Source organism: Dama dama, chromosome 5, assembly GCF_033118175.1.
Source record: "Dama dama isolate Ldn47 chromosome 5, ASM3311817v1, whole genome shotgun sequence".
Classification (NCBI taxonomy): domain Eukaryota; kingdom Metazoa; phylum Chordata; class Mammalia; order Artiodactyla; family Cervidae; genus Dama; species Dama dama.
Genome location: NC_083685.1, coordinates 94,984,775 through 95,001,518, shown reverse-complemented (window position 1 = coordinate 95,001,518; position 16,744 = coordinate 94,984,775). Strand labels below are relative to the sequence as shown.

The following is a 16,744-nucleotide window of genomic DNA, read 5'->3' as shown; positions in this document are numbered from 1 at the left end:
CAGATAAGCAAAATCAATGGCGGGCTTCCCTGGTAGCTCAGTGGTAAAGAATCTACCTGCCAATGCAGGAGACATGGGTTCGATCTCTGGTCCAGGAAGATCCAACATGATGCAAAGCAACTAAGCCTATGCACCACAACTACTGAGCTTGTGCTCTAGAGCCCGGGAGCTGCAATTACTGAAGCCCGCGTGCCCTAGAGCCTGTGCTACACAACAAGAGAAGCCACGGCAATCAGAAGCCCGTGCACCGCAACTAGAGAGTAGCCCCTGCTTGCCGCAACCAGAGAAAAGCAAAGACTCAGCACGGCCAAAACTAAATAAGTAAAGAAAATTATTTTAAGTCAATGGCTAGGTAAAAAATTCTCTATAATCGCATTCATTTGGGAGACTGGGACTCAGCCCCTTGTTTTGGCCACTCCTGAGCTCCTCTGAGCCCCATGCTGCTCTGGAGGCAGCCGGAGGACCAAGTGTGGGTCCAGCCTTGTTTTCATCTTTCTGCTATCACTCTGGCCTCCCAGAGACCTGCTTCACACAAGAGAATTCTTGGTGTGTGAGAACCACCTGCCCCAACAGTCCCCAGGCACTGGACAAGGTTTCACTTCCCCGGGCCTCCCTCAGCCCAATAACCATGGCCCTGCTATTCACACAGCCGGAGGAAGTCCTTTCAGTCCTAGGGGGCTGAAAGACCTCCATACCCACAGTTGCCACTTCCCCTCCTCTTCATGCCCTCCACCCCCCACTCCAATGCAGGACTGCTCAGCTTCAGCCTAATCTATCACAGTAGCCTCTGATTGACCCCTCTGTCTCCTTTGGCCTCCATCAGAGCCTCAACCCTGATTATAGTCTCCCCACTTGAGTATTTTCTGTGGCTCCCCATTGCTTCAGCAGAAAGTGCAAGCTCCCGGCCTGGTCCCCGAGAAACCTATGATCCAGCCCCAAACACTCTTTCAGAATCATTTCCTGCTTTCTCCCCATCTCTCCACCCCCGATCAGACCATGCACTTTTGCCCCATTCCCTGCCTTACCGATTTTCTCAGCCTTCATGACCCAAACCTTCTGCCCCTCATCTGTGAATTCTACCTGAACCCTCAGTGTTTCATCCTGGGAAAGTTATTCGCTCAGTTGTGTCCAACTCTTTGTGACCCCACAGACTGTAGCCCGCCAGGCTTCTCTGTCCGTGGGATTTTCCAGGCAAGAATACTGGAGTGGATTGCTGTTTCCTTCTCCAGGGGATCTTCCTGACTCAGGGATCAAACCTGGGTCTCCTGCATTGCAGGCAGATTTTTTACCATCTGAGCCACCAGGAAAGCCCCTTTTTTTCATCCCAGGGCTATCCAGCTAATGGTCACTCAGCTCTGTCCTGGGTTAGAGACACTTGAACGTGTGTTCTGTGTCCCTCTGAGCTCCTCAAAGGCAGTCACCCACAGGGTCTGGTGCTGTCTACAATCCCCAAGTCACATTCATTCTGCATCTGCGAGCTGGTAACTGATGAATCCACCTCCTGGCCTCAGGGAGCCCAGCTGCTGCAGGCACCTCCTCTGAGCTCCCCAGGTACCCTCCCCCCAACCCATGCTTCCTCATCTGGCCGCATCTCTCTGTCTCGCAGGAGTCCTGTTAACAAGTTTCTCTCTCTGCCACATGAGATGGTCATTCCTGTGTTCAGGAGCTACAAGGATGACTCCTCCCTCCCCTGGGTCCCCAAGGCCCATAGTACTCAGTTCATCTTGAATGAGCGCGTGATCAAGGCAGAGAAGAAGGTTGAACCTTGAACGAATGGACGAAGAAGTCAATGGGTGGTGACTTGCAGACAGTGAATTGAGCCCTGGGGCCTACAGGAAGGAAGGCCCAATGTTCAAGGTTTGCAAGCCACCTGCTGCCCCAGAAACAAGCAGCCAGCTTGTTCTTGCTTGGAAGCAGGGCCGGGCCACCCTGTCCTATGCCTGGACCTCACCTCAACGTTCCACCCAGAATTTCCAGAGCTTTGCCTGAGGCCCAGCCCTCCCTGGAGCCCTCACCTACCCACCGCCGTCAAGCACCCACACCTGTAGGCACACTCAGTCGGGGCATACCCTGGGAACTCGTTTGGTCCTCTCCCCATTCAGGCTGGCCTGGAACCATTGCGGGGGGCGGGGGGGGTCGGCGGGGGAGGTGAGAATAGCAGAGATGCGCCGCACAAGAAGAAAGTTCGCTGGATGGAGGCCCACTGTGGGCACACAGCACCAGCTGCTGGCAGCTGCTGCCCAGCTTGCCCGGCCCCTGTCTCACCTGCAATGATGAACCAGTTCATGTAGTTCAGGAGGTTGATGTAGCAGAGCACCGCAGCAGCCACATAAGCTCTCCAACGGGGCAGGCTCCAAGGGGCAGGCATGGATGGAGGACCTGTGTCCATGGCCCTCGAGTGTCCACCTGGCCCCGGGGACTGACCGTGAAGCCCCTCTGGCTGCCTGAACTCCACAGACATGCCCCCAGCCTCACCAGCCTGCAGCTCTGGTCCCAGGATGGATGCCAGGATGAAAGGCACATCAGCTCTGCACAGAGTCACTTCCTGTGGTCTCCCAGTCACCCAACCTCAAAGCAGCTGCCCTAACCGCTCAGGATCTTATCACAGGTCTCTGCTGAGCCCACTGCAGCCTCACCGGTGAGATTTCATCATCCACAGCCCCTGGGGCTCGAGGTGGGGGGAGAGAGCTCCTGGCCCGCCAACCAGAGTAACTGGTCCTTTTGACCCAGCCTGCGATGCGGTAGCTGCCCTGAGAAAGAGAAGTTTTGCAGGACAGGAAGTGATAGGCGTCTCCTAGAGTCCCATGTGCTGGGGGAGGGTCTGGCTGCCACACACGAGACGGACTGTGAATGAGGGATTCGAACCTGGGTCCTAGGTGTTGGCCAGGAGAGCGATATTGGACTGGTCCAGTCCAATATCGTAAGTGGAGGTTAACCCCTGCTCCTGTGTAAAGTCCTACCTGGAGGAACAAAGACGATGAGGGGCTGCCGACAGGAAGGCAGCCCAAGGGCAAAGCTCATCAATGGATGTGAAATTTAAGGGGAGATTTTTGATGAAGGACAAAGTATTGGCATGCTCTTAAAGTGTCTCTCTAGGGACTTCCCTGGCGGTCCAGCAGCTAAAACTCCACGCTTCTAATGCGGGAGACCCAGCTTCAAACCCTGGTCAGGGAACTAGACCCCTACATGCTGTGACTAAAAGACCCCATGTGCCACAGCTAAGACCCAGCACAGGCAAATAAATAAAATAGCATCACTAATGAGGGGCAGAATTCCCACCAGGATTGCATGGCCCCAGTCTAATCATGACAGAATCTCAGACAAACCCAAACAAGGGACACTATTTTTTTTAATAGACTTAATTTCTTAAGAGCAGTCATAGGTTCACAAAAAACTGAGCAAAATGTTTAGATTTCCCATATACCCCTCTGCTCTCACACATGCTTAGCCTCCCCCATTATCTACACCCCTGCCCAGAGCAGGACATTTGCCACAGTTGATGAACTTACACTGACACGTCATTATCACTCGGAGTCCATCATTCACATTAGGGTTCACTCTTGGTGTTGTGCCTTTTATGGGTTTGGACAAATGAGTACCACCTGTACCTATCATTGTGAACTAGTGTCCATGGCGCTAGTGGTAAAGAACCTGCCTGTCACTGCAGGAGACTGAGAGGCAAGGGTTCGATCCCTGGGTCAGGAAGATCCCCTGGAGAAGGGCTTGGCAACCCACTCCAGTATTCTTGACTGGAGAATCCCCATGGACAGAGGAGCCTGGCCGGCTACCAGTCCACATGGTTGCAAAGAGTCAGACACGACTGAGCTACTAAGCACGCATGCACATCATTATAGTGTCTTACAGAATAATTTTATTGCCCTAAAATCCTCTGTACTCTGCCTGTTCATCCCTCCCTCTCCTCGTCCTCTGGCAACCACTGGAATTTTTACTGTCTCCATAGTTTTACCTTTTCTGGAATGTCATATAGTTGTAACTGTACGGCATGGAGCCCTTGCAGATTGGCTTCTTTCTCTTAGTTATTCGCATTGAAGTTTCTTCCATGTTGCTTTATGGCTTGAGAGTTCATTTTTGCTTAGTGCTGAATAATATTCCACTGTCTGGATGGACTGCAATTTATCCATTCACCTCTGAAGGGCATCTTGGAGGCTCACAAGTTTGGACAATTATAAATAAAAACAAAAATAAACAAATGGGACCTTATGAAACAAAAAAGCTTTTGCACAGCAAAGGAAACCATAAACAAAACAAAATGACAACCCTCAGAATGGGAGAAAATATGTGTAAACAAAGCAGTTGGCAAGGCATTCATTTCCAAAATATACAAACAGCTTGTGCAGCTCAATATCAAAACCACAAGCAACCCAACCAAAAAATGGATGGAGGATCTAAGTAGACATTTCTCCAAAGAGGATATACAGATGGCTAAAAAGTACATGAAAAGATTCTAAACATCACTAATTATTAGAGAAATGCAAATCAAAACTAATGAGTTATCACCTCACACCAATCAGAATAGCCATCATAAAAAAAAATCTACAAACAATAGATGCTGGAGACGTGTGGAGAAAAGGGAATCCTCTTGCACTGTTGGTGGGAATGCAAACTGATACAACCACTATGAAGAACAGTATGCATATTCCTTAAAAAGTAGGAATAAAACCACCATATGACCCAGCAATCCCACTGCTAGGCATATATCCTGAGGAAAGCAAAATTGAAAAAGATACATGTAACCCAATATTCATTGCAGCTCTAGTTACAGTAGCTAGGACATGGAAGCAACCTTGATGTCCATTAACAGATCAGTGGATAAAGAAGCTGTGGTACATATATACAATGCAATATTACTGGGCCGTAAAAAGGAAAGTATTTGAGTCAGTCCTGATGAGATGGATGAACCTAGAGCCTATTATACAGAGTGAAGTAAGTCAGAAAGAGAAAATCAGTTATCTTACACTAACGCCTATATATGGAATGTAAAAAGATGGTCCTGAGAAACTATTTGCAGAGCAGCAGCAAAGACACAGACCCTGAGAACAGACCTATGGACAGGGCTCAGCAGGAGAAGGTGGGAGGTGTGGAGAAAGTAACACGGAAACACACATTACCACGTGTAGAATAGATGACAGCCAATGGGAATTTGCCGTATGGACTCAGGGAACTTAAACTGGGGCTCCATAACAACGGAGAGGGGTGGGATGGGCAGGGAGGGGGGAAGGATATTCAAGTGGAAGGGGACATGGGTAAACCTATGGCTGATTCATGTCGATGTTTGGTAGAAATCAATACAATACTGTAAATCAATTATCCTTCAATTAAAAATAAATAAATAAATATGGAGAAGGAAATGGCAACCCACTCCAGTATTCTTGCCTGGAAAAGTCCATGGACAGAGGAGTCTGGCGGGCTGAAGTCCATGGGGTTACATGACTGAGCATGTATGCACGAGGGTGGAGGGAAATGGGTTGGTAGCAATAAAGTGGTAGAACTAAAAAATATATAAATAAATAAAAATCCACAAACAATAAACACTGGAGAGGATGTACAGAAAAGGGAGCCAACCTACACTGTTGGTGGGAATTTAAATTAGTACAGTATCCATAGAGAACAGTTTGCAGGTTCCTCAAAAAGCTAAAAATAGGACTGTCATATGACCCAGCAATCCCACTCCTGGGCATATATCCAGAGAAAAACATAATTGGAAAAGACACATGCACGTCAATATTCATTTTAGTATGGTTTACATTAGCCAGGACAGGGAAACAACCTAAATTTCCATCAACAGAGGAATGGATAAAAAAGATGTCATACATATATACAATGGAATATTACTCAGCCATAAAAAAGAATAAAAATGCCCTTTGCAGCAACACGGATGGACTGAGAGACTGTCACACTGACTGAGGTAAGTCAGACACAAATACAAATATCATATGATACCAATTACACGCAGAACCTGAAAAGGGGTACAAATGAACTTATTTACAAAACAGAAGTAGAGTCACAGATGCACAGATATAGAAAACAAACTTATGGTTCCTGGGGGATGGGGAGGGGAGGAATAAATTGGGAGATTGGGATTGACATGTACACACTACATATACAACTAATAAAAACCTATGGCATAGCACAGGAACTTGACTCATCCTCCATAATGGCCTTAGGGGAAAAGAATCTAAAAACAAGAGTGGATGTATGTGTAAGCGATTCACTTTGCTGCACATCTGAAACTTAACACAACATTGTAAATCAACTACACTTCAATCAAAATTTAAAAAAAAAAAAAAACTTGAGCTGACTAAATAAAGAAATAAAGCTGATAAAAAATCATCCACGTGCAAGCTTTTGTGTGGACATAAGCTTTTAACTGGGCTTCCCACGTGGTGCTAGGGGTAAAGAACGCAGCTGCCAATGCAGGAGTTGTGGGTTCAATCCCTGGGTCAGGGAGATCCTCTGGAGTAGGAATTGGCAAACCACTCCAGTATTCTTGTCTGGGAAATCCCATGAACAGAAGAGCCTGGCGGGCTATAGTCCACGGGGTCGCAAAGAGTCGGACGTGACTGAGCAACTGAGCACACACATAAGCTTTTAACTAGAGCCCTTGCTCCGCAGCAAGAGATGCCCACGTGAACAAGAAGAGGCTGTGTGGTGGGATGAAGACCCAGCACAGCCAATAGATAAATAAATAATTTGTAAGTGTCTTAAAGAAACCACAATGATATCCTGTTCTTCATATCCACTAGTATGGACTAGAATTGTAAGCTTTATCAATTAAAAAACCAGAAAATAAGTGTTGGCAAAGATATAGAGAAGTTGAAACCTTCATACATAGCTGGGAGGACAGAAGATGGTTCAGTTATTTTGGGTTGAGAGGAGGACCATAAAGAAGGCTAAGCACTGAAGAATTGATGCTTTTGAATTGTGGTGCTGGAGAAAAGACTTTTGAGGGTCCCTAGGACAGCAAGGAGATCAAACCAGTCAGTCCTAGCAGAAATCAACCCTGAATATTCACTGGAAGGACAGGTGCTGAAACTGAAGCTTCAGTTCTTTGCAAAGAGGCCACTCACTGGAAAAGACCCTTGCCATTCCCTTCTCCAGGGGATCTTCCTGACCCAGGAATTGAACCCAGGTCTCCTGCACGGCAGGCAGATTCTTTACTGACTGAGCTACCAGAGAAGCCCAGTGCAGGAGACCTGGGTTCAATCCCTGGGTCAGGACGACCCCCTCGAGTAGGGAAAGGCAACCCATTCCAGTATTCTTGCCTAGAGAATTCCAGGGACAGAGGAGCCTAAGGAGCTATAGTCCATAGGGTCACAACTGAGCAACTAACACACACACACACACACACACAAACACACACACACACACACACACACACACACTCTTACTGTATAACATCCCCACAAACGTATGGCTTTAAGCAACTATGGTTGGTAGTGGTTTAATCGCTAAGACATGACCGACTCTTTGCGACCCCATGGACTGTAGCCCACCAAGCTCCTCCGCCCATAGGATTCTCCAGGCAAGAATACTAGAGTGGGTTACCATTTCCTTCTCCAAGGGATCTTGCCAAAGCAGGGATCAAACCCACGTCTCCTGCACTGTAGGCAGATCCTTTATCACTGAGCCACCAGGGAAGCCCTTAAGTAACTATAGTTATTTATTATCCCTCATGGTTTCAGTGGGTCAGGAATTCGAGAGAAGCTTATTGGGTGTTCTGAGTCAGTCTCTTGTGTGGTGAAGAGAGATGCCACCCAGGGCTGCGCTCGTTTGAAGGCCGGACTTGGGCTGGAGGGTCCACTTCCCAGGACCCCTGAGGTTCACCCACATGGCCGGCAAGTTAGTGCTAGCTGTTGGCTCCTCTCTGCAGAACTGCCTGTCCTCACAGTGGGGTGTGTGCCCGTGTGTGTGTCCTCACAGTGGGGTGTGTGCCCGTGTGTGTGTCCTCACAGTGGGGTGTGTGCCCTTGTGTGTGTCCTCACAGTGGGGTGTGTGCCCGTGTGTGTGTCCTCACAGTGGCGTGTGTGCCCGTGTGTGTGTCCTCACAGTGGGGTGTGTGCCCGTGTGTGTGTCCTCACAGTGGGGTGTGTGCCCTTGTGTGTGTCCTCACAGTGGGGTGTGTGCCCGTGTGTGTGTCCTCACAGTGGGGTGTGTGCCCGTGTGTGTGTCCTCACAGTGGGGTGTGTGCCCTTGTGTGTGTCCTCACAGTGGGGTGTGTGCCCGTGTGTGTCCTCACAGTGGGGTGTGTGCCCGTGTGTGTGTCCTCACAGTGGGGTGTGTGCCCTTGTGTGTGTCCTCACAGTGGGGTGTGTGCCCGTGTGTGTGTCCTCACAGTGGGGTGTGTGCCCTTGTGTGTGTCCTCACAGTGGGGTGTGTGCCCTTGTGTGTGTCCTCACAGTGGGGTGTGTGCCCGTGTGTGTGTCCTCACAGTGGGGTGTGTGCCCGTGTGTGTGTCCTCACAGTGGGGTGTGTGCCCGTGTGTGTGTCCTCACAGTGGGGTGTGTGCCCGTGTGTGTCCTCACAGTGGGGTGTGTGCCCTTGTGTGTGTCCTCACAGTGGGGTGTGTGCCCGTGTGTGTGTCCTCACAGTGGGGTGTGTGCCCGTGTGTGTCCTCACAGTGGGGTGTGTGCCCGTGTGTGTATCCTCACAGTGGGGTGTGTGCCCTTGTGTGTGTCCTCACAGTGGGGTGTGTGCCCTTGTGTGTGTCCTCACAGTGGGGTGTGTGCCCTTGTGTGTGTCCTCACAGTGGGGTGTGTGCCCGTGTGTGTGTCCTCACAGTGGGGTGTGTGCCCGTGTGTGTCCTCACAGTGGGGTGTGTGCCCGTGTGTGTGTCCTCACAGTGGGGTGTGTGCCCGTGTGTGTCCTCACAGTGGGGTGTGTGCCCGTGTGTGTCCTCACAGTGGGGTGTGTGCCCGTGTGTGTCCTCACAGTGGGGTGTGTGCCCGTGTGTGTGTCCTCACAGTGGGGTGTGTGCCCGTGTGTGTGTCCTCACAGTGGGGTGTGTGCCCGTGTGTGTCCTCACAGTGGGGTGTGTGCCCGTGTGTGTGTCCTCACAGTGGGGTGTGTGCCCTTGTGTGTGTCCTCACAGTGGGGTGTGTGCCCTTGTGTGTGTCCTCACAGTGGGGTGTGTGCCCTTGTGTGTGTCCTCACAGTGGGGTGTGTGCCCATGTGTGTGTCCTCACAGTGGGGTGTGTGCCCGTGTGTGTCCTCACAGTGGGGTGTGTGCCCGTGTGTGTGTCCTCACAGTGGGGTGTGTGCCCGTGTGTGTCCTCACAGTGGGGTGTGTGCCCGTGTGTGTGTCCTCACAGTGGGGTATGTGCCCGTGTGTGTGTCCTCACAGTGGGGTGTGTGCCCGTGTGTGTGTCCTCACAGTGGGGTGTGTGCCCGTGTGTGTGTCCTCACAGTGGGGTGTGTGCCCTTGTGTGTGTCCTCACAGTGGGGTGTGTGCCCTTGTGTGTGTCCTCACAGTGGGGTGTGTGCCCATGTGTGTGTCCTCACAGTGGGGTGTGTGCCCGTGTGTGTCCTCACAGTGGGGTGTGTGCCCGTGTGTGGCCTCACAGTGGGGTGTGTGCCCTTGTGTGTGGCCTCACAGTGGGGTGTGTGCCCGTGTGTGTCCTCACAGTGGGGTGTGTGCCCGTGTGTGTGTCCTCACAGTGGGGTGTGTGCCCGTGTGTGTGTCCTCACAGTGGGGTGTGTGCCCGTGTGTGTGTCCTCACAGTGGGGTGTGTGCCCGTGTGTGTGTCCTCACAGTGGGGTGTGTGCCCGTGTGTGTGTCCTCACAGTGGGGTGTGTGCCCGTGTGTGTGTCCTCACAGTGGGGTGTGTGCCCATGTGTGTGTCCTTACTACATGGTGGCTTGTTTCCTTCAGAGGGAGCAATCCGATAGGAACCGGGGCAGAAACTTCAAACCCTTTCACTTTCTAAGTCTGCATTCTTCTGCATTCTAATCTGTCACACAGGCCAGCCCTGATTGATTGTAGGACAGGACTACTCAAGAGCACAGATAACCAGGAGGCAAAGCTACCTGGAGATCCTCTTGGAGGCTGGAGACCTCAGCCTTCATCTGTAGGCTTGACCTTTCACATATAAGAAGGAAGGAAATGTCTCCCGAAAGATGGTCATGCGTATTTATCAGGGAGGGACGTCTTCCCTAGAAATCCCCAGCCAGCAGTTCCTCAAGACCCCTCAGTAAGGTCTGAGCCAATGTCCATGACCCAGCTGCATGAGAAGCTGGAAAGGTGGGCACCGGGTGAGATTGCCTCTTGGCGAAGAAGAGGAAGGAAAGTAGCCGTTGGATGAGCCAACAACGTCTTTCGCAGATGGCTAACCACCTCAGTGCCCTCCAAGAGGGACTGAGCAACCACACTCCCAGGAAAAGGGGGTGTCATGTAACCCTCGATGTTTGGAGGGTTTAAACAAGCCCCCGGTGTGGGCTCCCAGGGAGAAAAGGAAACACTGTCCTAACCCGGGGCTCCTGAAGCTAGTGGTCACCCTAACTAGTGGGAAAAAAGTGAAAATGTTAGTCGCTCAGTTGGGCCCGACTCTTTGCAACCCCATGAACTGTGGCCCACCAGGCTCCTCTGTCCATGGAATTCTCCAAGCAAGAATACTGGAGCGGGTAGCCGTTCCCTTTTCCAGGAAAGTGTACGGGAAAGAGAGCTGCTGCACACTGAACGCCACAGTCTTGAGATGTCAAGCCTGGGGAGGCCCTAGCTGAGTTCAGCCCATTTTCAAAGAGCAAGGGCATCCTTCACCAGCAAGTACTAGGGACAGGTTGGGACCAGGCTCCCACAGCGACACCCTGTGGCCATAAGAAGCAACAGCACTCATGAGCTATTTCAGGCTTGTGTAAGCAGCCAAGTTAGTTCATGGAAATTTCAGGGTGGGCTCAAGATCCTGGACTGCTTGCTAATGAGACACGTGCAAGTGTGAGTGATCAGCTGGGAAAATAAGAGCGGTGATCATATTGTATCCCACATTATGGAACCGACCATAAACCCAGGGCAAAAGCATAGACGCATATATCCCAAAGGGTTAACAGTACTTAGCTCAGGCGCCTAAATTCATAGGTACTATTTTTCCTTTCTTTTCTTTTTTCCTTACTTGCTAATTGTAATAATAACAAATATTAACATAGTACTTTCCATGTGATGGGTCCTGCCAGCTACCTGTGAATTGGGTATGATAATTATAGTTCTCTTTTAGACACAGAAACCGCCCCCAAAAGGCTAAACAACTGCCCCCTCTGGCTCTGAACTCTGTGCTCCTCTCCTTTATGCTATAATTTTTTTTTTTTTTGGCCGAGCTTGAAGTATCTCAATTTCCCTGAGCAGGGTTTGAATCTGAGCCCCAGCAATGAAAATGCTGAGTCCTAACCACACTGGATTGCCAGGGAAATCCTTATACTATCTTACTAGCTTATTTGTTTATACTAAATTTTCTGCAGTATCCAGCTTATGTAATAATATTTAAAAAAAAAAAAAAAGCAGTGGCATGGATAGCTTTTATGATCACACCAAAAAATAACGCTTGAAACAAAACAAGAAAAACATGGCTGACCATGAACTGTACTTCTGGCTGGGGTGGGAGGGTGTATGTGTGGCAGGGGTCAGGGTTGCTGATGTCACAAGGGTACGGCTACACCAGAAAGTCAGGACTTTGGGCCTACATAGGCCCACATCCCCTCTTCATGCCGGCTCTCCTGATTTCTTCTTTTTTTTTTTTGACCACACCACTTGGCTTGTAGGATGTTAGTTCCCTGACCAGAGATCAAACCTGGGTCCTGGCAGTGAAAGCACCAAGCCCTAACCACTGGACCACCAGGGCTCTCCTGATTTGGGAGCAGTTTTGAAAATTCCTCCTTTCTCTCGGAATCTATGAATACAAGGACTAGCAATTAATAGGGACCCAGCCCTGGTGAGTGGTGGGCCTGCACTGGGGGTAGGGTGAGGCTGAGGGAGGCTGCCAAACTGAAAGAAAGATGGGAAAAGAGAAGGAAAAGAAGAAAGGGAAAGGGAAAGAGGAAGTGGAAGAAGACGGATTTTTTAAAAAAGGAAGATAATTTTCTCAACTTCCCCTATGCCTGGCTTTCAATATCCACCCATCAGCCTCATGATGTGACCTCCTACTGGTGTTTCCAAACTCCACTCAGAGATCACCTTCTCCAGGAAGCCTTCAGGCTTGGCTTATCTCTATCATGAAACTTACTGTTCATTATTGAGATTTTCTGTCTTCCCTGTGGGTCATCAAGCCCCTCAAAGGAAAGGCACTCTGCCTGCCTTCTCCAGAGTCTGACCCTGGCCTTGACCAGAGAAGAAAGACAAAATGGATGTTGTGAATGAGTGAATGAAACTTGCTTCTCAGGCCCCCAGCTGCACCAGCCTGGGAGTAATCGTTGGCAGCAGTATTTCTGTCACTCTGGCCTTTACCAGCAAATAGCTAGAACTCTCTTCCTTTTTGAAAACATGACCCCAAACACTTCTGTGGGGATCATACAGAGGGAGACTTTCTTGTGTGTAAAATGTTTCTCCCAAATATAGAGCACTTAGGAGCTCTCTGCACACAAGGGCACCTCTCTGGGACCTGGGGAAGCCATCCCTGTAGCAGTGTTCACAGCTCCCTCCCCCTTGGGTGTGGACCGGGGTCTGAGGAGCAGAGCACAGTCCAAGTGGTGGGCAGGAGCCCTATGCAGCATCACTCTGCCCTCCAGCACTGGAGGTTTGCCCTCATCAAGCTGGAGGCCCTGGGACTTCCCTGGTGGCCCAGTGGTTAGGACTCTGCATTTCCACTGCAAAGGGCACAGGTTCGATCCTGGGTTGGGAAACTAAGATCCCACATGCCATACTGCACAGTCAAAAAATTAAAAATAAAAAATAAATTAAGCTGGAGGCCCTGACTCTTTGGTTAATTAAGGCAAATTATTTTCCGGGCATTGGGGTCTTCCCTGGTGGCTCAGATGGTAAAGAGTGTGCCTGCAATGCGAGAGACCTGGGTTCGATGAGGCAGGAGAATCCCCTGGAGAAGGGAATGGCCACACACTCCAGTATTTTCCAGGGACCACCTAGGCCCTCATGCAAATAGACAACACTTGTCTTCCTCATGTAATCAAGTGTAACTGAAAGCTACAGGAGGACATAGATGAAACTCTAGCTGAGTCATGACTTTCACTGAAAGAATTTGGAGAGGCAGGGACTTGTGGCTTAGGTTCTAGTTCCAGCTCTGCTTGTAGGTATCCCGGGTCCAGCTGTAACACTCATGCCACCAAAGAGAAGAGCATGTCCTTGGCTCCTGGCTCCACGTGAGACTACCCCACCACCAAGACACTGGAGAGACAAGGCCTTCACGGCTACCCGAGAGAGCAGATACTGGAGAACCTAACTGCCCCACTCTTGAGCCCAGTCACCTGGCCGCTAAGGTGGCAAGGAGCCCATGGCCCCATACTAGGCAGCCTGAACTAATTATATTTTGTTGTTTAGCAAATTACCCCCAAATGTAGTGGCTTAAAACAACAACATTTTTAATTATAAGAATTATGCACCATGACCAAGCAGGATTTATCCCAGGTTGGTTTAATATCTGAAAAATCAACTGATGTAATGCATCCCATCAATAAGCAAAACTCACATGATCATCTCAATGAATGCAAAATAAAAAGTGTTTAGCAAATCCCACACCATTTCCTGTTTAAAACACTCAAACTGAGAATAGGAACTTGCTCATTCTGAAAAAGTACGTCTATGAAAAAAAATCCACAACTGACATCACAATTAATGACAAAAGACTAGATGTTCCCTCCCATCAAGATCAGGAATAAGACTAGAATGTCTGCTCTCCCCTCTTTTACTCAACATTTTAGTGGAGGTAGTAGTCAGGACAATCAAGCAGTGGAGCGTTCCCTATGCAGGGGGCCCAGGTTCTATCCCTGGTCAGGGAACTATATCCCACAGGTAGCAAATGAAGATCCCAGGTGCTGCAACTAAGACCAAATAAATAAATAAATATGCAGCCAAATAAATATAAGCATTAAAAAAATGGGATTCTTGGTTCCTGCTCCCATGTTCCTCCTCCCTCAGTCGTCTCACACCGTTAAAGCACCATCATCCACCAGATGCTCAAGTAAAAAAACCAAATGAGCCTTTTTCTTCCTTCATCCCCCATACTCAGTCCTTCCCCCTCTGCCTCTAAAACACATTTTGAATCTATCCTTTTTCTCCTCATCTCCACCATCCCTCACCTGGACCACTGCAGTGGGATGTGAACTGACCCCTCTGTTTCCACCACTGCCTCACTGGCCCACAAGCTACACAACCCCCGAGTGATCTTTGTAAATTGGATATCAGATTAGGTAACTCCCCTGCTTGAGTAAACCACTGGGAGTGGGGGAACTACTTTCCAAAGGTTTTCTCCCACACACAGTGTAAAATCAAATCCCTTTCCCTGAATTCAGCCTCTAGTGATCTGACTCTGCTGTCTTGACCCCACATCTCTTATCTCCCTCCCTGCTGCCCATCCTGTTACAGTCATGCTTTCTCTGTCCCTGAAACACAAATGCTCATCCTCATTTCAGAAACTTAATCCCCTCTGCCCAGAATGCTGTTCCTTGAGATCTTTGCACAACCAGCTCATTCTTATTAAGACATCAGCTTAAATGTCACCTCCTCCAGGAAGCCCTCCCTGACTACTCAATTTTAAACAGTCACCCAAGGACTTCCCTGGTAGTCCAGTGAGTAGGACTCCACACTTCCAATGCAGGGGGGCCCAGGTTTGATCCCTGGTTGGGGAACTAGATACTGTATGCAGGCTGCCATGAAGATCCCACAAGCCACAACTAAGACCCAACACAGCCAAAATAGATAATAAATAAATTTTTGAAAAACAAAAAAGTCACTCAATGTGGAGAAGAGGGAATCCTCCTACACTATTGGTGGGAATGTAAGTTGATGCAACCACTGTTTAAAAAAAAATGGTATGTAGGTTCCTCAGAAAACTAAAAATAGAATTATCATGTGTGTGTGTGTGTGTGTGTGCTCAGTCATGTCTCTTTGTGACTTCATGGACTGTAGCCTGCCAGGCCCTTCAGTCTATGGAATTTTCCAGGCAAGAATACTAGAGTTGTTGCTATTACCTACTGCAGGGGATCTTCCCAACCCAGGAACTGAACCCTAGTCTCTTGCATCTCCTACATTGGCAGGCTAATTCTTTACCACCACGCCACCTGGAAGCCCAGAATTAATATATGATTCAGCAAGACACGGAACCAACTTAAATGTCCATCAACAGATGAATGGATAAACATGTGGCACATATATACAAAGGAATACAACTCAGCCACAAAAAAGACAAAATAAAGCCATTTGCAGCAACATGGATGCAACTAGAGATTATCATACTAAGTAAATCAGAAAAAGACAAATACCACATGATATCACTTATATGTATAAAATATGACAATGGATTTCCTTGTGGTCCAGTCTAATGGTTGAGACTCCATGCTTCCAAAGCAGAGTATGCAGGCTCTATCCCTGGTCAGGGAACTAGATCCCAAGTGCTTTGCAACACACCAAAAAAATAAAATAAGACACAAATGAACCTATTTATGAAACAGAATCATGGACATAGAGAATAGACTGCAGGGTGACAGGTTGTGGGAAGGATGCAGAGGGAGGTTGAGGTTAGCAGATGGAAGCTTTTATATATAAAATGGATAAACAACAAGGTCCTACTTTATAGCACAGAGAACTATATTTAACATCCTATGATCAACCATAATGGAAAAGAACATTTTTAAAAAGTATGTGTATATATATGTGTATATAACTGAAACACTTTGCTGTAACACAACAGTGTAAATCTCTATAATTCAACTTTAAAAAAAGTCATCCAGTCACTTTCTGTCCCAGCTTCAGTTTAATGCACTGCACGGTTCCTATCACCGATTGTTTCTTCTTTCTTCCCCCCTACCTTAAACAGCTGCTGTCATCACCAGCACCTGACACTCAGACCGTGCTCATTCACATTTTAATAAAGAAAGGAAATGAAATGCTGTGTGATTGAAGGCAGGACAGTGCTATTCTCTGAGCTTTCTCCACCAAAAAATTTATGTGACTGAATAAGCTCTTTGTCTCTAAGGACCAATAGCCCTTAAGGCAAATCAGAGCTATGATGGTCAGTGACCACCAGGTGTCGCTAAAGACAGCTTTGCTAAGAAGCGATTCCATGGCACAGTCGTTACAAGGCCGCACCAGAGGGCTAAACCATGAGCTCACCATTAAGAGGGTCTCCAAGAACACTTGGGAGTCAACACACACCTACTAGAGGCCAGCCAGGCAAATGCCATGGGGCCGGGGACTCAGTCTTCCAATCTGTCCATTGGGTATAGACTCATTGTCCAGGTTCTAGGTCAAACACTTCCACTGCTGCAGAAGTGGGGTGGGAGGAAACAAATTTAAAACATTTCCTCAGGGACTTCTGTGATGATCCAGTGGCTAAGACTTGGCACTCCCAATGCAGGGGGGCCCAGGTTTGATCCCTGGTCAGGAACAAGATTCCACATGCCACAACTAAAGATACCACATGCCCAGTGGTATCTTTACTGGACCCAGTGCAGCCAAATATAAATAAATATCAAAAACATTTCTTCAGAGAGTTCCCTTGTGGCCTAGTGGTTAGATTCTGGGGCTTCGCTGCCAAGGCCCAGGTTCAATCCCTGGTCAGGAAACCGAGAT

The 16,744-nt window shown here is 48.7% G+C and overlaps 1 protein-coding gene across 7 annotated transcripts in view; it reads right to left on the bottom strand.

The window, feature by feature from the left end:
- SPNS3 (SPNS lysolipid transporter 3, sphingosine-1-phosphate (putative)) overlaps positions 1–16,744 on the bottom strand; it is a 73,419-nt gene that overhangs the window by 49,000 nt on the left and 7,675 nt on the right. For 4 of the 7 annotated variants that reach the window (XM_061143162.1, XM_061143160.1, XM_061143163.1 and 1 more), the window contains exon 1: positions 2,266–2,469. The exons of the other annotated variants lie outside the window; for them this stretch is intronic. In XM_061143162.1, coding sequence (XP_060999145.1) covers positions 2,266–2,461 — 196 coding nt within the window. In that variant the 5' untranslated portion in view covers positions 2,462–2,469. Of the gene's footprint in view, positions 1–2,265; positions 2,470–16,744 lie in introns of those variants that run through there. 7 annotated transcript variants of the gene reach the window in all.